A 17896-nucleotide genomic window follows, 5' to 3' on the forward strand; every position below is an offset into this window, starting at 1 on the left:
CTTCGGGTGTTTGTAATGATGGGTATGCCTTTAAGCTGTCTTTTAAGATAGAAGTAAACTTTGGGGTTTTTTTGATGGATTTTAACCTGGTTTTTAGGAGGTCATACTTAGAAACATTTGCCTTACTGTTTAGAAGGGGCTTCACTGTATTGCATCTCCTGTATATTTGAAAAGGGTTGAGAAACACCAAGTATTTTTCTTGTAAGAACAGTGTATATTTTAATAGTTTCTTTCTTCTGTGTATTAGGCCTCAGGAAAGGAGAACTGGATATGAACAGCAATTTCATCCAGGTCCATCTCAGACAGATCATGATTCACTGGAATCTAAGCGACCACGTCTTGAGCAAGTCTCCGATTCCCATTTTCAGCGTGTCAGTGCAGCTACTGTCTTGCCTTTAGTACATCCTCTGCAGGAAGGGTTGAGATCTGCAGATATTAAGAAGGTAAAGCCGTTTCTGATTGCAGTGCTGAAGGTGTAAATCACTGTGTTGTAGTGATGAAATAAATTCTTTGCTGTTAGGTAATTTTTTTAAATTTGCTTAGGCTCATTTTTCAATCCCAGAAATTTAATGTTACACATTATCACAAACTTGTCATGAGTCAGTGCTACTCTTGCAAGGAGTGTAGCTACAAGCTACAGTGCTACAAGAACAAGAAGATAAGTCTGCCTCAAACACAGTAAAGAGACTGATGGTCAGAGTTGCCATTGCACTCTTAAGTTATTAAGAACTCATTTGCAAAATGATTAAGGTATCGTGCATGAAATATTTCTGCTTTACAATTGAAAACTACCAACAGATTAATGCAGATCTGTTTTTGTCTGTAATATTTGTACTGAATGGTCAAAGTGCACCCCTCCAACCCCTATTCCTTAAGCATTTAAAAGGAATCTGCTTATTTACAGAACAGTAATTCTCACTGCTTCATTTTGGATAAGTGTAGGACAATGTAGTTTGGTGTAGATATTTTCTGTTGTAGATACTGAATATTGATGAAAGCTATTTGTATAGAGCAGACCAGTCTCTCTAATATTTAATACCTTCTCTCACGCGCACATACAAGCACACAGCCTCACACACCAAAAAGGTGCTGTGTGACTTCTGAAGGTGAGTGCTCAAGTCTCTAGGCCCAGATCATGTAAAGAGAAATTTCATCGTATGGATTCAAAATCTAACAGGCACCAGACTTTAAACAGTTGATTACTTGTCTTCTCTCTGCCAGTCCTTTTATCATGTGAATAAACTGTGAAGTGAAATTATGATAACGTGTGATATTTTTTTTTTTTAGTAATTTGCTGTGTTGCATGGCAAAAATCAAAGGGGGCTGGAGAAACTAAGCAATATTAACATGTTTGTATGTAACTGAGTTTTTATCCAGGTGCTACATGTGGAAATTTACTGTCTCAATTTAGCAATACAGAGTAGTATTATCTTGAGGAGAAGAGGCATTCAAACACGTCATCTTTCAGTCAGATTGGCTTGGATGAGAGCTGTATTGCTGAGCTAGCATTTACCAGCTAGGTAGTTGTGGAGCATGATGGTCTGAGGACATAAACATAAAAAGGTACAACTGTGCTGATATTAGAACGTGAAGCATGTTGAAATACGTTGCTGGGAAACAGACAAAAGCCCCCCCCAAAGACAAAAAAAATCAAAGCCAAATAAATAGTGACCTGTCCTCTCTTAAGTCATCATTTTTAAGTTGTGTTAAGTTCGAGAGAATGTAACGTTTATAACCACAACTAACTCCAGATGTACTTTGTCAGGCTGGTCATGGTTAGAAGAATATCCTCATGAGTGTATGTGCAGAGCACTGAGGATTGGCTCTCAAGTAACCTTTCCTTTATAGATAAAAGATACTGTTTACTTTTAAGGAACATAAGGGGGATGTTTTGATCTTATTTCATTTTCAAGGTAAACACTGAAGTGTCCTGTTATTTTTGAAGGTGGACTTTGAATTATGGTATCATAAATGGGATGTCAAGTTAATTCTAAAATATTTAGAGCATTAATAAACTGAAATATTAAACTTTAACTCATCTCCTCAACAGAGATATAGATAACTGGAAATTCTTTTAAATTCATGCATTCTGGTTTAATTACTGAACACTCATTCACATGTTATTAATATGACTGATTTCTCTCAATCTCCCCCACCACGCTGTCCCAATGAAAGGACCCAGCTTTTGGAGGAAAGCATGAGGGACCATCTTCTCCAATTTCTGGTCAGCCTTGTGGGGAGGACCAAAATGCTTCACCTTCAAAGCTGTCAAAGGAAGAATTGATACAGAGCATGGACCGCGTAGATCGTGAAATTGCAAAAGTTGAACAGCAAATCCTTAAACTGAAGAAAAAGCAAGTAAGCATAACAGACACTACTGTTGTTATCTGCCAGTGAAAAAGGTGTGGAAAAGCTTCATTTTTGGTGGTGGTGAATTTTTTTGTTACATGAACCAAATGAACAAACTAAAAAGGGAAGATTATGCATATGATTTTGCTAGAATGTTTAAATAGGTTGGACATCATGTAGTTTTAAACGTTTTTGAAACTAGGAGGAAGCCGTAGAGGAACACCAACAGTAGATGGATTTATATTGAACTTTTTTTAGATGACTAGTGAAACAAGGGCACTGTGACTTTAATTTCAGCTTTAAAGATGACTGCTGAGTGAGGGGAGACTATCATCTTTCTTCTTTAGTCTATGCAAGGGGAGAATCCCTTGCATGCATCTCCAAAACCAGAGCTTGTACAAAAGTCCCTGGATCATCTGCTTTCACAAGGGCAAGAGTTCCTAACATCTGGAGCTAAGGTCAGCTTTGGGGAAAGTGTAGTAGGTGGGATGCAAGTAAACAGAGACAGCAGAGAAATACAGGAGGAAATACCATGTTTTTTTGGTGGTTCTGGATATGTTTTGCATAAGAGAACTGCACTTCAGCCACTGGAGGCAAAGAAAGTGTTTTCTGGCAGTAGCTGTTGCTGTCCCAGTAGCTGTTGTGGCCAACTAAACCCACCCTTCAATTTAGGCATCTGTTACTCATTGGCAAAAACAAAGTCCTTGTCTCCTTTTCCTTTTAAGGCTTTCAAAGATCCATAGATGTAGTACCAGTTTTACCTTTTTATTCTGTCAGTGGGACTTCTGTATGAAATAAGTTGCACAATAGGATTCGTTAACTTGTATGTCCAGGAATACAAATAGACAACTCTGGAGTGGTGTGTTTTTATAGTATGGAAGTATTTAATTACGTCTGAATTTTAGAAACCTGTAAAATGTCTTTCAGTTTTAGTGACCTGTAAAATTTCTTTCAGCAGAAAAATCCCAAGGATGTCACAACATCCCTGGCTGTGAGTTTCCGTTGCTTGTTGTAATTGAGCCTGGGTTTTTTCCTGCAAAACTTTTAGATTGGATATCTTGTGTGGCAGTATAGCACATTCTAGCCACTACCTTATGACAGGATGGATCCCTAGTGTCAGAAGTTCTTTGTTGTATCTTTGTGACAAGCATGGATGAAGGAGATTTACAATTAAATCGTGAAGATGTCTCTGAACCAGATTTATTTGGTGTGAAAGCAAATCCCAGCAGTGTAGCAGCTAGGAAAAGATTACAGTGGTTTTTTGCTGTTGATATTTTTTGCTTGTTTGGTGTTGTAACAATCTTGGAACTTCCAATGCATGTGGAGTGATTTACTTCTGAAGTACGTTTGCAATGATGAGGAGTGTTAGGACTTTTTGTGCCTATTTAAACAATGAGACAGTAGTAATAGTGACACTGGAATATCTAGAATGTAGAAAGTCAGCGCTGTGGATGATTTCCTTTGTGAGAAGGCAGGTTTGGTGTAACTGTTCCCCAAAGTTAATACTTTTGCTTAAACGTAAATAGTGATGATAAATGTGACAATGTCTTTAAATGTCAAACTAAAACAAGTCTTTTTCAATGCAGGTGAGTCCTGTAAACACTTACTTTGGTTTACTAATAGTACAAAAAATAGTCTTCTTATCTTCCTTGTTGGCATTAAAACCACTTCATTCACTCCTTGTCAGTTAAGAAGAGGAATAACAGGCGGTGCTAACTGTTGATCAGCTGCATATTTTATCTCTGGTGACTAATTACTGGTAAGGGTAACATGGTACGGATGGCTGATTTTCTTTCTTTCGTCTCTTAGCAACAACTTGAAGAAGAAGCTGCTAAGCCTCCAGAGCCAGAGAGGCCTGTCTCCCCTCCTCCAGTGGAACAGAAACACCGCAGTATTGTCCAAATCATTTACGACGAGAATCGGGTAAGAGCGCTTTTTAGTTGAATAGCGTAGCTGTGAATCTGACCCCGCTGCTAAAATTCATTACATCTTCATTTACTTCTGTGGGGCAGTTTTTGCTTCATCTGTTTTATTGATTTGCCCACCCCTCTTTTAATACTCATTTACTTCTTTAAATGAATGACATTTTCATGACTGTTTGTGATCACAGGATCCTTCTTTTATCTTGCAAGCAGTCTAGGGAAACACATCTGTGGGTCTCATCCCTAGACCCTGGTGTTCAGATGCGTATATATGAACACACGCATGATGGATATGAAAAAATGCTTCAGAAATTAGTCTTAAATTCTCTTTTCCTCACATAAAAACTGACAAGCTTGGCTGAAGACCCAAAATTTAAACTGGCTGAAGGGGAAAAGCTGCATATGTTGTAAGATTCCATGCCTTCTCTTTAAACTCTGACTTCTGGCACTTTGGTTAAATGAACAGATATGAAGAAGCAGTACGTAGGTGAATTGTGAGCTTGTGTTACGTAAGTGGTGATAAAAGTACAAGAGATCAGTAGATCACAAACAGCAGCAAAGTGCTTGCTGCTTTTTTTTCCCCTGGTAGTTTGAGATTAGTGAGTTGGATGTCTGCTGGTTTTTAATGTATTGTGCTCTTTTGTGAGAATGGTATATGTTTGTTTAATTTCCCAATTCTATTTTGTGGTTTAGAGGAACAGCTAACTTCGGTTACAATAGACTATTTTTGCAGCTTTGAGGTGGTAAAAAACTGCAATAAGATACTAGATTTTCTAGAGTAGAACTGTGTCCCAAACATTCCATTCAGCCTGTTTTTCCCTTTCCCCAGCTCTCTCTGAAGTTTGATGTATTTATTTAATACAGAACATTAAGGCAATTACTATGTTATAAAAACTGATATAACCAATGTACAGCAATATGTACATCTTAGTGGGCTGCTGTGCTACTCTTTCTCTGCTGACTGGTTACTGGTGGGTTCTACAAGAGAATTTTGCTATTGCACTCCCTATGTTGTTTATATCCTAGGAGATGAGGAAGCCCATTTCTGTGTTGCCTGAGGTGGAGTAGCTTATCAGTATGTAGTAATCAATTAGCTGCTTCTGTCTGTGTAGCTGTTCATGCAGTATTCTGTGTACAAGGGGAATTACCAAGCTTGATTCATTTGTGAATCCATTTAGCACTTGTTTTGGGTTCTTGTATCAGAAACTGTGTCATGTAGAATGGCAGTATTGATTGGCTTAATACTAATAGCACATGCCAATACTCATTGACTTAAAGGGTTATTAAAGATGTATTAAGCCATTTGTGTCTGTAGCACTTGTTTGGTATCTTTTCTCCTGCAGTTGTACAAGAAGACAGTCCTTTGGCAGCTTTCATCTTCAAACCATGCAGTTTAGAATAATTACTTTTAATATTCAGATACTGTTGTTTAAAATTTGGTTAGGATAATAGGGCTAGAGTTAAATTTTAAATCTTTTGAGACCAGAAAAAACATTGTACCAGGGTAATACTATAATATTTTCTTGATATATCATTATTTTGTGCAGCTGTGAGTTCCAAATACTTCCTCAAGATTGAATTTACATGGAAAAAGGTTAGAACTTAGCAGAACACTTTTTAATAATAACTGCTTTATGGATTTTTCTTTGCAAATGCCTTAGGGTAACTCATACAGCTACTGGGGTGAAAGAAGCAAATTTGAACTAGATTGGGTTATTTCAGATAGCCTTCTCTGCTGGGAAAGGGCTTTGGAAGACTGTACAGGCTTGAAATGAATTTGTGAAAGCCAACTGTCTTATCTAGAGCTGCCTCCTTTAGGATCAGAATTATTTTGAGATCTTCACCCAGTGGAAGGAGGACCTTTAATGTACCTCCATGTTTGTGTATGTACACATTGATTCATACTCTCAGACTTGGCAATTGGAGGATTTTAGTCTCTTAATTCTATTTTTCAAAGTTAGCTAATTTTTGTTTTACTGGACACCTCTCTTCCTCTTAACAGTTATTTGTTGTATTATTTATTAAATGAACTGCTGGAGTCAGTTTCTGCCTTTAAGCTGTGTCAGCTTCCAAACACAGAGATCAGAATAGTAACTATAATTCAAGTATAGGTTTCTTGATTTGCTGAGGCAACACTGTCGAAGTAGATTAAGAAGGATATAGTTTGGGCAGAGAAGGGTTTAGCACCTACTGTAAGTGAAAGACTTCAGATACACTTCTGGCACTGATTTCAGATTATTTACTTAGACTATACAAAAATCTTGCTTGCAGAAAAAAGCAGAAGAAGCTCACAAGATATTTGAAGGTCTTGGTCCAAAAGTTGAACTGGTAAGTTGTGCTTGGATTTGGTTTTGGTTTTGATCCCATCTCCCCCTCCCTTCCGCTTCCCTGTATGTCTTGCCAGTTGCTGTAATTCTGTTGTGATGAACAGATATAGTTCTGTGTTTATATATATATAGGAACCGTGTGCTTAAATACACTGGTGAATTGGGGCTTGAGTGAACTGGTTGACCACATAAGTGTAATTTCAAAAACAGTTTGGACTCTACTTAAGAGAACAGTTTGAAATATGAAAAAAAATTAATACTGTTATATACATAACTAGTTATAATCTAATTTTAAGTAACCTGTGCTTTGTGTTGAGTATCTTCTAGTCCTTTTGCATTGCTGCATCTCAGATTGATTGCACTGTTAGCAGGATTCTAAAATACTGTTTATATATATATAATAATAATATACTTTAGAATTACATGCATTGAGACATCCTAAGTGTACCTTCTCTAATCCAAAATTGCAGCCACTTTACAACCAACCATCAGACACAAAAGTCTACCATGAAAACATCAAAACGTAAGTGCTTTAATCTCTTGTTATTGTGTCTTTTAAGAGATCTACACTTGCTCCACTTCAAATGTAGTTGTGTACTTTTTTTTTAGTGATATACTGTAAATTTGTTAGCTTCAGGGCTGAATTACAATTACACTCCCCCAAAATGTATCATCTTAAGCCAAATTTACTCATTTTAGCAAACTATTTTTCTTGTGGTGAAAGAGAGCACCTAGCTTGAAATTGGAAGCTTTTGTGTCTCAATTGTGTGTTCTACCTATCTTCAAGAATCTTCTATCTGATAAAATACAGTATTACTTGGAGGATTACTTCATCAGGAATTTTCCCTCTGCTTTCTATACCCAAAAATAAATACTTTTCATAATAATGATCTGACATCTAGCATCTAATGGGCTTTGTTGAGTAGTTTTGAAGTGCTTATGTACTTTGTTCTAATTTTGTTTTCCAGAAACCAAGTGATGAGGAAAAAGCTAATACTGTTCTTTAAAAGAAGAAATCATGCAAGAAAACAACGGGTAATATTCCCATGTTCTTGTAAAAGGAGCACATAGTAATTGGTTTTCTGTCTGGGTCCTTGACTTGCATCCCCAGACATCACGTAAATCCTGTCAATCAGAAAAAGATCTTAAGCTAAAATTCTGTTGATTTATTGAAAAACAAACTGCAGGTTTACAACTGGTTTGTTGATTATTTGACTGAAAACCATCTAAACTACAACAAGGAAAAAGCTTTGCTTCTTAACGAGTATGTATGAAAGAGACCCAATGAAAATCTTTGGCTGTCATGCCTAGCCTCTCTCTGAACGTTTTTTTTAGTATAGTAGCTATAATATCTGAAAGAAAATAGGGCAGATTTCTGATTTTTGAAGTCTGACAGCATTTTTAATCCAACTTGTATATGTTACATACCAGTATCAATTGATCTAATGCTTTTGCTTGGATGCTGTTGTAGCAAGTGGCATACAAAGTCAAAAGGCTTTTTTGGGTGGTGTCTGAAAGATCATTATTGTTATTATGAATAGAAGAAGATTATGTATCCAATTGGGAGATCCCACCATGAAAATGTAATGAAGTATTTAAATTCTTACAGTCTTAGGGTTTTTTTAAATAGCAGCAGCTCCCTACATATGGCTGAAATTGAGGATATACTGTGATCGTTCCAACCCCATTCTGTTAATTAAACATTTCAAATAAATAAAAATCAAACCAATTCCACTAATGAAAAGCCTGGTACCAGGAGATGTGTGATTTCCTGAAGGCAGTAATAGTAGTTGCCAAATACTGTTGTGATGTATAAAGCAAAGAAATAGTATGTAGTATTCAAAATCTGCATTTTTATATCCACTTCCTCACCTTCTCTCCTGAAAACTGTGTTTCTGTCATCTTTGAAATGGAAGCCACTAGAGCAGGAAAAATAGGATTGCTCATTCTGGAAGTCTGCCCATGTTATGTGGACTGATGTCTTAGGGCATTTTTGTTTAGTTCAAGGTTTACTTTTGGAATTTAACAGGAACAGAAAATCTGTCAACGTTATGATCAGCTGATGGAGGCATGGGAGAAGAAAGTTGATAGGATAGAAAATAATCCACGCAGGAAAGCAAAGGAGAGCAAAACAAGAGAATACTATGAAAAACAATTTCCAGAAATTCGGAAGCAAAGAGAACAGCAAGAACGATTCCAAAGGTATTACCATGGATTTGAAATATTCCTGCAGAATACATCTTAGAACTTCAGTTTTAGAATTACTTACAAGAAAATTGCTTTAGCTTAACGGTTGTTTTATACTCATTGCTTTATTCCTTTAAAAGGAGCATCAGTGTATCATGCAATATAAACTAAAATGTTCTTTCATTTGTTCACTGTGTTTCATGGCATTCAGCTCATTTTTCACTTCATACCTTCAGGATCTTCATGATTGCCCTTGTCTTATGTCTCAGCCTTTCCTGTCTGTCCCTGTCAGCTTTGTGCTAAGTTCATCAGTTTGGTGTCCTGTTGGGCTGCTTTAGTGATGTTCAGATTGGTGCTTTCATATCCCCCTTTTTTAAATCTGCTCAAACCCCTTATTTTCCAAAAGAAATATGGTAAAGGGGGCAATTAGCAAAGGCTCATAGGTTGTGGTGTTCAGTGAGACTATGAGTTAAGCTGCTGAAGTGCACAGACAGATTTGTGGAGCATCAGTTTAAAGTGAGTCTGTTCATTTTGGGCCTACGCCCTATTTTATCCTTCTATTTTTCTGTCACTGGGTGTCTCCGTTACTCTGGTGTTTCATGATCCCTATATTCATTAGCCTACACACTCAAAAATCATTTGACTTCTTTAATTAATATTTGAGTGATCTTTTGTTCTACTTGCCATGTAATTTTATTCAAGACACATTTGCTTTTTTGAATTATGTGGTTTTGCCTATGAAGTATTAAGTCCCTATTATTTAATTTTAATCTATCAGACACTTTTTAAATTGAAATTGTACAAGAAGTCTTAAAAGGAATGAAATGCAATTCATTTGAGAGTTCACTATATCTATGGTACTGTAGGAACTACATTAAAATTAGGTCAGGTTTGATTCAGTTGTGTTAAAATGTGTTTATCCAGTGTTGGAAATCATTTTAATACACCTTTGAGAGTTCAAGCTCTATAAAGATTTAATCCTACCCATCTGTCTAAATCACCTTAATTCATAAAACGTAGGACAAGCAGCTGGTTTGCAGTTTATCATGAAGGCTGCAGGATCTGGCTTTGGGGACTCAAGAAAAGAGGAAGAAGTAAACTGTTAGAATGGAAACAGCACTTCTGACTATAAGAAGCTTCTACTTTAAAAACACAGCTCATCTTTGTAACAGCAAACTGCTTGGGAAGGGGCCGTCTCTTTACACTGTATTTATGTCTACAGCTGTGCTCCTAATACTGCTGCTGTAGAAATACTAAGGATTGGTTTGGTTTTGGTTTTTTTTTGACAGGTTTTGTGCAAACTTGATTACTTCAGTAAAATTCTTCCAAATTACAGCTCTCTCTGTTCAAAAGTTGGAAACTTCCTTTTATTGTGATGAGACTCAGCACTGTGTTAGTAACTTGATTAAATTGGTGAAATTTTGTGGTTTTTCTTTAAAAAATAAGCTGTTATTCAGTGTCTCAGATGTATTGATTAAGATGGTGATTTCTGTACCACTGATGAGCATTTCTCATACTCAGCAGAAGCATATCAATGTTTCCTAAAACACATGCTTGCAATGGAATCACGGGTAACACTCCTTCTTGGATGTTCACTCAAGCATGCCCTTCTTGTGAGCTTTGCACATTTGCCTGTAAAACTGAGCAGTTTGAATTTGCAGTACATGAGCAGAGGTTGTACCCTGAGACTACTTAAGAAAGACCAGTCCTAACTGATCTGAGAGACTGGTAATAGGATTTTAAGGAATTCTGAAGTTTGTCATTGTTGTGTACCAAATCTGAAAGTACAGCTCTTTTACACTTTATCCTCACTACTTCTCTTTTCCCCTTATTCTAGAGTTGGTCAAAGAGGAGCTGGACTTTCAGCAACTATTGCTAGAAGTGAACATGAAATTTCTGAAATCATTGATGGACTCTCTGAGCAGGAGGTGAGGCTGTTGTCTGTACTTTGCTGTAGCAGCACAGCAAATAACTCTGTCCTTTTATTGGCAGTGAAAGGTCTCTTTCAGAGGGTTTATTTTTTTGATAAGAGAAAACTTTGGGGTCTGGTTTGAGAGTATCTATGGGAAGTTTGGCTTGAAACAGGTCTTATGAACACTTTTATGGATTATGCCTTCTAATTGTATTTGTCCTAGATTTTTCTCCTGTGTCTTGTGTTCATTGCAGGCTTGCTACAACCTGGTCTTTCACAGTTCTAACAAATGTGAAAACTTCTTTCTAAAACCCCACACAACTTTAGTTTTTCATCGTTTGAAACACTGTTTTCTTTAGCTGACTGTGTAAATGTTCACGGGGTAGTGGCAACTTTTCTGGACGAGTCAGTGGACAAAAAGAAGTTTCAGACTAACTGTGAACGTATACTGTGGTGGAGCTTTAAAGAGTTGTGTAATTCAAGAACTGTAAACATTAGAAGCAACTTTCTATATTCTTTACTTTTTCTTTTATTCTTTGCCTGCAGAATAATGAAAAACAAATGCGTCAGCTTTCTGTCATTCCTCCCATGATGTTTGATGCAGAACAAAGACGAGTGAAGTTTATTAATATGAATGGTCTGATGGAGGATCCCATGAAAGTCTATAAAGACAGACAATTCATGAATGTCTGGACCGACCATGAGAAAGAGATTTTTAAGGAAAAGTAATGGGCTTTCTTATCTTTTATTTTTATTGCATTGCAAATGAAAGTTAAATACCTAACCCCACAGTAAACATCAGTTAAATCAGCAATGCTGAAGCTTTGTGCAGTAATATTTGATAATATTCTTTGTTGGATGCATGAAACGTTAAAGTTTTAGACTTTGCCACTCATTTTTCACCTGAGTAGGCTCATCACATGTTTTTAGTCCTTAAATAAGAAATTCTCTCAAAAGTAATTGAGTTCTGTGATGAGATTAAAGTGAAAAGAGTAGGTATATGATCTCATTATATCAGCTAATTTTAAGTACTTAGTTTGAAATCTGCACAGTGCAAAACCTGGGCTTTTTAGACTAATTTTAGTTGTGTAAATCAAAGGCTTGCTGATGGAACAGATTGTTTGGAAGTCTGCTTTGCTTATTTGATCATGAATTATGTTGTTAAACTTCAATAATTTCTGATTTACAAAAGGTTTGTCCAACATCCCAAGAACTTTGGTCTAATTGCTTCCTACCTGGAACGAAAGGTAAGACCTTTATTAAGTAGAGCCTAGGGTGGGCTTCTTTACTTTGCAAATGTAAGTCATTTATCCCAGCATCATTTTCTCTTCCTGGAAAAAAAAATAAAGTAAAAAAAAAGTTACTGCTTCGGCAGGATTTTATAATATTTGATCAGTTAACACAATCAGTGCATGCAAATGTCTAACAAAAGTTAGTGAAATGACACTGTTGACAACAATAAAAGAGAATGACACTTCATTGAGTTTTGATCGCACTTTCTTTTTGAAGCAGGTAAGCTTCTTTAACTATCTCTGTGCTTAGATAAGGACATAATTGGCTCTGCTGAGTTACTCTGCTAACTCTAAGAAGTCTTGCCACCACCTTTCAAGTCAGTGAGAGCTTGCTGCTGGCTGAGTTAGTTTTTATAATTAGTTTTAGTCTTTAGAATGGATTTTGCAGAACTGGTGTAAGTGTTAATGGAGAATTAGGATTTGCCAGGACTTACTACAGAAGTTTGAATATGTACAGCTGTCATGATAAATAGGAGCTTTCAAACTTGCAAGTTGTCTACTATAGATTAAATCATGCAGACTGAAGTAGCCAAGGGATATTATGAATACATGAGACTTCTTCAACACTATAATTTTATGCATAGTTATATTGTTATATTTGTGTGTGAATTCATTTCCCTGCTGAGTAAACAAACCTAATAGAATTTTATTTTAGTCTAGGGGCTGAATAGTTTAGCTGTTGAGAGATATTAAATGCCAAGCCTATAGTATCTTATAGGAGCAAAATCGCATCTTGTTTTTTAATTCTTTTTCACTTTAGAATGTTCCCGACTGTGTATTATATTATTATTTGACCAAGAAAAATGAAAATTATAAGGCTCTTGTGCGAAGAAATTATGGTAAACGCAGAGGAAGAAACCAGGTATCTAAAATTTATTCATCACTTGGGTATTGTTATTCTATGGTTTCATATTTACAACTGCCTTACTCTCCGATACAGCAAGTATATTACATGCAGGGGGTCGGAGGTGCAGGAAAACTAATAATTCTTTATTTACTGCTTTTTTCTCCTTTTTTAAATGTAAGTAATCATGACCTCAAGAGTGTTCTTGGTTGGTTTGGTTGTAATTCTGTGGAATATCTCCTTCCTATGCACATTTGTGTGACTTTTTAATATGACAGTTCATTTTATGGACCCTGCCATAGACACTGTATTGAATCCATCATTAAATCCTGTGTTGGGACCAACAGAAATTAGGTTTAGCATATGACTTGCAGTGGGCAAAATATAATCACTTCACAATCTCAATGTTTGTCAAAAGGCAGAAATTAATAGTGATGTTTACTTGGTGGTCAGGCTCAAAGTCCAACTGGATTTCTCAATCCGTAAGTTGTTTGTTTTTCTTGGATAATTCGTATAAATCAGAAAGATTTTGGTTACACCCCTGTACACAAGGGCATAGATTTGTGAATTTAGCTCCCTATAAGGGGAAACACAAGGTGCTCTGCCTGACTTTGTAACTGCTCCTGTGAATGCTAGTTTATATGTAAATAACTCAATGTGTGAGTAGGAACACTGAAGTTGCTGTTTGTACAACTCCAATTACTTGCTCTTTGAGTTTTACCAGGGTTATAGTTCTTAACTGGTAGTTGTTGATCCACATTAGGTATTACAGCAGATGACTAAAATTTGGGCAACTGCTAGACAGGCTTCATGTGTGCTCCGTTAAGGATGCAGATAAGTGTCAGGCTTCACAGGTCTGAAGAACGTTGACATGTGCTTGCAAACTCGACGAAATACTCTAAGCCTTCTAAATGGCAAATTTTACTATATCTGGAAGTTTAAATTCAGAACTATTGTCGTTAGTATGTCTAGTAATGCTGTAGTAAGGAATTGCATTTCTTAATTTCATTAATGATTAATTACCAACATCTGTAACAGCTAGTAAAAAAAGAACTTGGGAGTGTTGAACTGCCTTGCTTGCCAGAACTTTTATCTTATGGTTGCAGAATGTAATTCATCCCCCTTCTCCCTCCTGTGCCCCAGCTTTGAAGCTGATATTTTTCATATCTCTGAGTAGCAACCTGAAACTTCCTTGCTGATCAGCAAAGGCAAGTCATGTAAGATTTATGATCTGCTTCGAGACGAGCTTATGCCAGTAACAGGTGCTTCAGTTTAAACTCTTAATAGTGCATATACTTTTGTAAATTAGAAGGCAAGCAAGTGCAGTATTGCAGTGGAGAAGGTATTAATCATGGTAATGATGGTGAAATCCTTCAGAGAATGTAGTGGGTACAACTTGACTCAAGTTTCGGTGTGGACACCTTTACTTTAGAGGCGCTAAATGCTAGATTGCAACCCATCAAGAGATGTAAAGCTTATTAAATTCTGATACTATTTTGTGTCCTCAAATACATCTAGGAAGGGCTTTTTATAACATGCTGCTAAACTGTTACAGAATGTTCACTGAGACAACTAACAAGTGTGTCGTAAACCAAATATGACCCTTCAAATGAAGGGCAAGTTTTTAATGGATTGTCAGAAGAAAGTGTGGCTATACGATGCTTTTGCATTGATTATGGAGCATTCCTTAAATACCTCTCTGAACTGAGGTTTTCTCTGAGTAAAGTTTCTCCTAGAGAAGCAGTGGTGGGTCAGGGCTGTGTTCTTGTGTTCTGGCTGCCTGCTCAGCACAAGTGCATGGCCGCAGATGGAGCCGTGTGCCTTCAGAGCAGCTGGTACATCCAGTGATCTGACGAGACAGAAATTTGCTGGATGTCTCTGCTGGCCAATCAAGCCTGGCTCGGTGGGGATTACCTCTGGTGACTCCGGTGAGATTAGAAGGTTGTATGTGAGATGGGCAACTCTGCTGTAGGCAGCTTAAGTGGCAGAATGACACAATTTCCTGGAATAAACACGTTGCTGGGTCAGGCGGCCTCTGCTAAAGAGCTGTGTGATGTCGGTGCTGGTGTGGGTTTTGTCCTTTTGAATTGAGCCCTGAGTTAAAGCCCGTCCCCTGGCCTGGATAGTAAAAGTTGTAATCAACAGATGAATGTGCAGGTACGTTGCTGACCGAGGCTTCCACTGTTTTAAGGTTTGTGTTTAACCTGCACTTGACCTGTTGATATGCATGTTAAATAAATTCACTGTGAAATAGAGAACCCTGTTATTTGCCAAGTGTGATGTTAAATTACTCAGGCAAAAAGAACAGAGGATTTTCAGCAACTTTTCTAAATAGATTATAAGTAAAATACAAATTTTATTTTTAAAATATTTTCTTTTGTTCTTGAATTGCATTTTTTAAGTCTGTGCTTTTGAGGCCAATCTAGCACGATGGAAATAAATAATCTTAGCGTGTCTCTGACATCTTGTTCTTGCATAATCAAGTAATGGCAGCATCTTAAATGCTAATCATTTGCAGGAAGATGGTAGTGGTTAGTGTTTGGGCTTTCTGCTCCAGTTCACATGATTAAAATGTCAAAACCAAGACCTTTTTGTGACTATTTCCAGCCTCAGTTTTGTTAGTGAAACACTGACACCTGCTGCTACATTTACAGGAAAGCTGGTTCTTCTGTTGAAAAAGAAAAGCCTATCTTGAGGAATTTTTCAATGGATTGTAAAATCTGAGTTAATGAAGTCCTAGGTCAGCAATCTCATAGTTCTCTGTCATTGTTTTTCCATGAATCGCCAAGCATACTTTGGGAAATTGTTTGAAATGTAGCTTTATATAAATATTACATATCTCTTGCTTTTTGAAGTTGATTTGCAGAGTCTAATGCCTGGTAAGGAACAGATTGGTTCTGCACAGACCATGTTTGAGTGAGACCATCTGGGTACTGCAGTTCTTCTGAATGGATGACTCATTAAAGGCAGTGTTTTTTTAACCCGTTCAAACCCCTTCGGTGTAAACTCCTGTGTGGCCATATCCAACTCCCCACCTTCTCTTATATGCTGCAGTTTCTTATGAAAACGTATTTAAAGAATATGTTAGAATTTGAACTGTAATAATTTAATTTTAAATAAACTTAGCTATTTTCAGAGAGGAGGAAGAGAGCTCTTTCTTCCTCCTCCCACCCCCCTTGCCTTTAAATGGAGGCCTGCCTGCTAAAACCTCACCTGCAGCCTCAGTTTCTTTTCTCAATCTTTTTGTATGCTGCCTTGTACAGAAAGGTTGGATTTTTTTTGTGGCACTCAAGTCATCGCCTTGTTACAGAGACTGTTCAGCATGAATGTGCCATATGGATTTAACATCAGATGCTTGATGGGTTGCTGGCCTTTGAGGCCCATCACCAGTATTCATTCATGTGTTGTTTGCTTCATGTAAGGGTTCTGGTAATTTGGGGAGTAGGCTACTACGTGGTTTATTTAGTGGTAGCCAGCTACTCCTTGGGATTTTAGTCTTGAGAGGAAAGGATTTGCAAGTGAGCTATGGACATAGAAATGCAGCAGTGTTGGAAAGCGAGATGCTTTGGTCGTGTACGGATACATCATTGTAGATGGCAAAAAGCAATATTTAGGCTACTAAATATATTTTAGGGAGGATAACAACACTAAAACTTAATGAAATCTTTTCTGTACCCACATTTGATAGATCTTTCCTGATACTTTTTGTTTGGTTTTCCGTGTATGAGCAGTGTCTTTTTTTCTACTGCTTTCTTAAAACATTACAGGATACTTGGCTTGCCTAATGTTAGGCCACCTCTAGCAGTGAAGTCAGACAGGGAATGCAAAAGCTTTTTTTATGTGTGATAGGGAATAGCAAAAACAATGCCACAGTTTTTTTTCATTTTTTTTTATTTTTAGATTTATTTACTTATTTTTTTAGCAGCTGTAAGGGACCATGTTGGTAATTCTGTGGGATCACATTCAGTAAGAGAAATTTCTTCTCTTAATTCCTGTTTGCACCTTCTGGAAAGTTTAAATCAAATTTGTGTGCTTTCTAAAATAAGATACCCTTACACATGGTAGTCATCTGGATTGCTTTGAAAGACAAGGAGTGAAAGTCTCTTAACAAGGAATGTGTAAATAGTGTTTTGTGTTGTTTTCCTTAGGATAAGGACGGGCAATTACTTTGTCATTTCCCAGTGCTTAATGTGCTCATAAAACTATAATCTCAACAGAGATTACAGTTTTTTAAAAAAATAAAATTCTAGGCTATATTTTCCTTCTGCAAATTCAGTGGAAGCCTAAATCTAAAAGGCCTGACCCAATTTTTTAAACATTTATATTTCTTAATTACTAACGACAGCGTTGAGAAGGTGACTTAGAGTTGGTTGTAATTTTCGTGCTATGAGATCTGCTTCCAAGTTGTTAGCTATCGTGTTTCACTGTTTCAAAATGGACAACGTTAAAAATAAAATTTGAGAGGAGCAACAGCATTACCATGCAAGATGTTGGTCAGACCTCTCATTTTTAGTGTGGCATACAAGAGCACATGTAATAGTTGACACATGTACGTGTACGTTGTAACCTCTTTGCTCACTTTCAAAAGAAGCCTGTATGAGTTGCTGCATCTTCATGTGATTAAGTTGTTATAATACGTAAATCCCATTTCGTTTCAGCAGCAAATTGCTCGTCCTTCTCAAGAAGAAAAGGTAGAAGAGAAGGTAGAAGAGGAAAAAGCAGACAAAGCAGAGAAAAAAGAGGAGGAAAAGAAAGATGAGGAGGAAAAGGACGAGAAGGAGGAATCTAAGTAAGTATATGGACTGAAAATGCATTCATTCAGCCTAGATTGCTTTTTTCTGTTTTGCAAGGAACAGAAGGATTCGTGTTAGCCTGCAGTGAAATCTGGACTGAAAACTGTTCCTATTTAGGTTAGGGTTTGTGCAGTAAACAAGTTTTTTAGGTGTCTGAATTTCTCTGTCTTACTGAACTAATCAGACTGGTGGAAAAAGCCATGGGATTATTTTTTTTTTGCACATGTAATAATATTCATAACTTGCTGGTTTAGGCTTTTTTCCGCATCA

The 17896-nt window shown here is 36.9% G+C and overlaps 1 protein-coding gene across 1 annotated transcript in view; it reads left to right on the forward strand.

The window, feature by feature from the left end:
* NCOR1 (nuclear receptor corepressor 1) overlaps nt 1-17896 on the forward strand; it is a 66671-nt gene that overhangs the window by 18009 nt on the left and 30766 nt on the right. The window contains exons 4-15 of the mRNA XM_034068809.1: nt 248-443; nt 2176-2358; nt 4159-4272; nt 6543-6599; nt 7069-7121; nt 7567-7633; nt 8628-8800; nt 10623-10713; nt 11244-11422; nt 11890-11944; nt 12750-12851; nt 17492-17622. Coding sequence (XP_033924700.1) covers nt 248-443; nt 2176-2358; nt 4159-4272; nt 6543-6599; nt 7069-7121; nt 7567-7633; nt 8628-8800; nt 10623-10713; nt 11244-11422; nt 11890-11944; nt 12750-12851; nt 17492-17622 — 1401 coding nt within the window. The remainder of the gene's footprint in view (nt 1-247; nt 444-2175; nt 2359-4158; nt 4273-6542; nt 6600-7068; nt 7122-7566; nt 7634-8627; nt 8801-10622; nt 10714-11243; nt 11423-11889; nt 11945-12749; nt 12852-17491; nt 17623-17896) is intronic.

This window comes from Melopsittacus undulatus, chromosome 13, assembly GCF_012275295.1.
Source record: "Melopsittacus undulatus isolate bMelUnd1 chromosome 13, bMelUnd1.mat.Z, whole genome shotgun sequence".
NCBI lineage: Eukaryota > Metazoa > Chordata > Aves > Psittaciformes > Psittaculidae > Melopsittacus > Melopsittacus undulatus.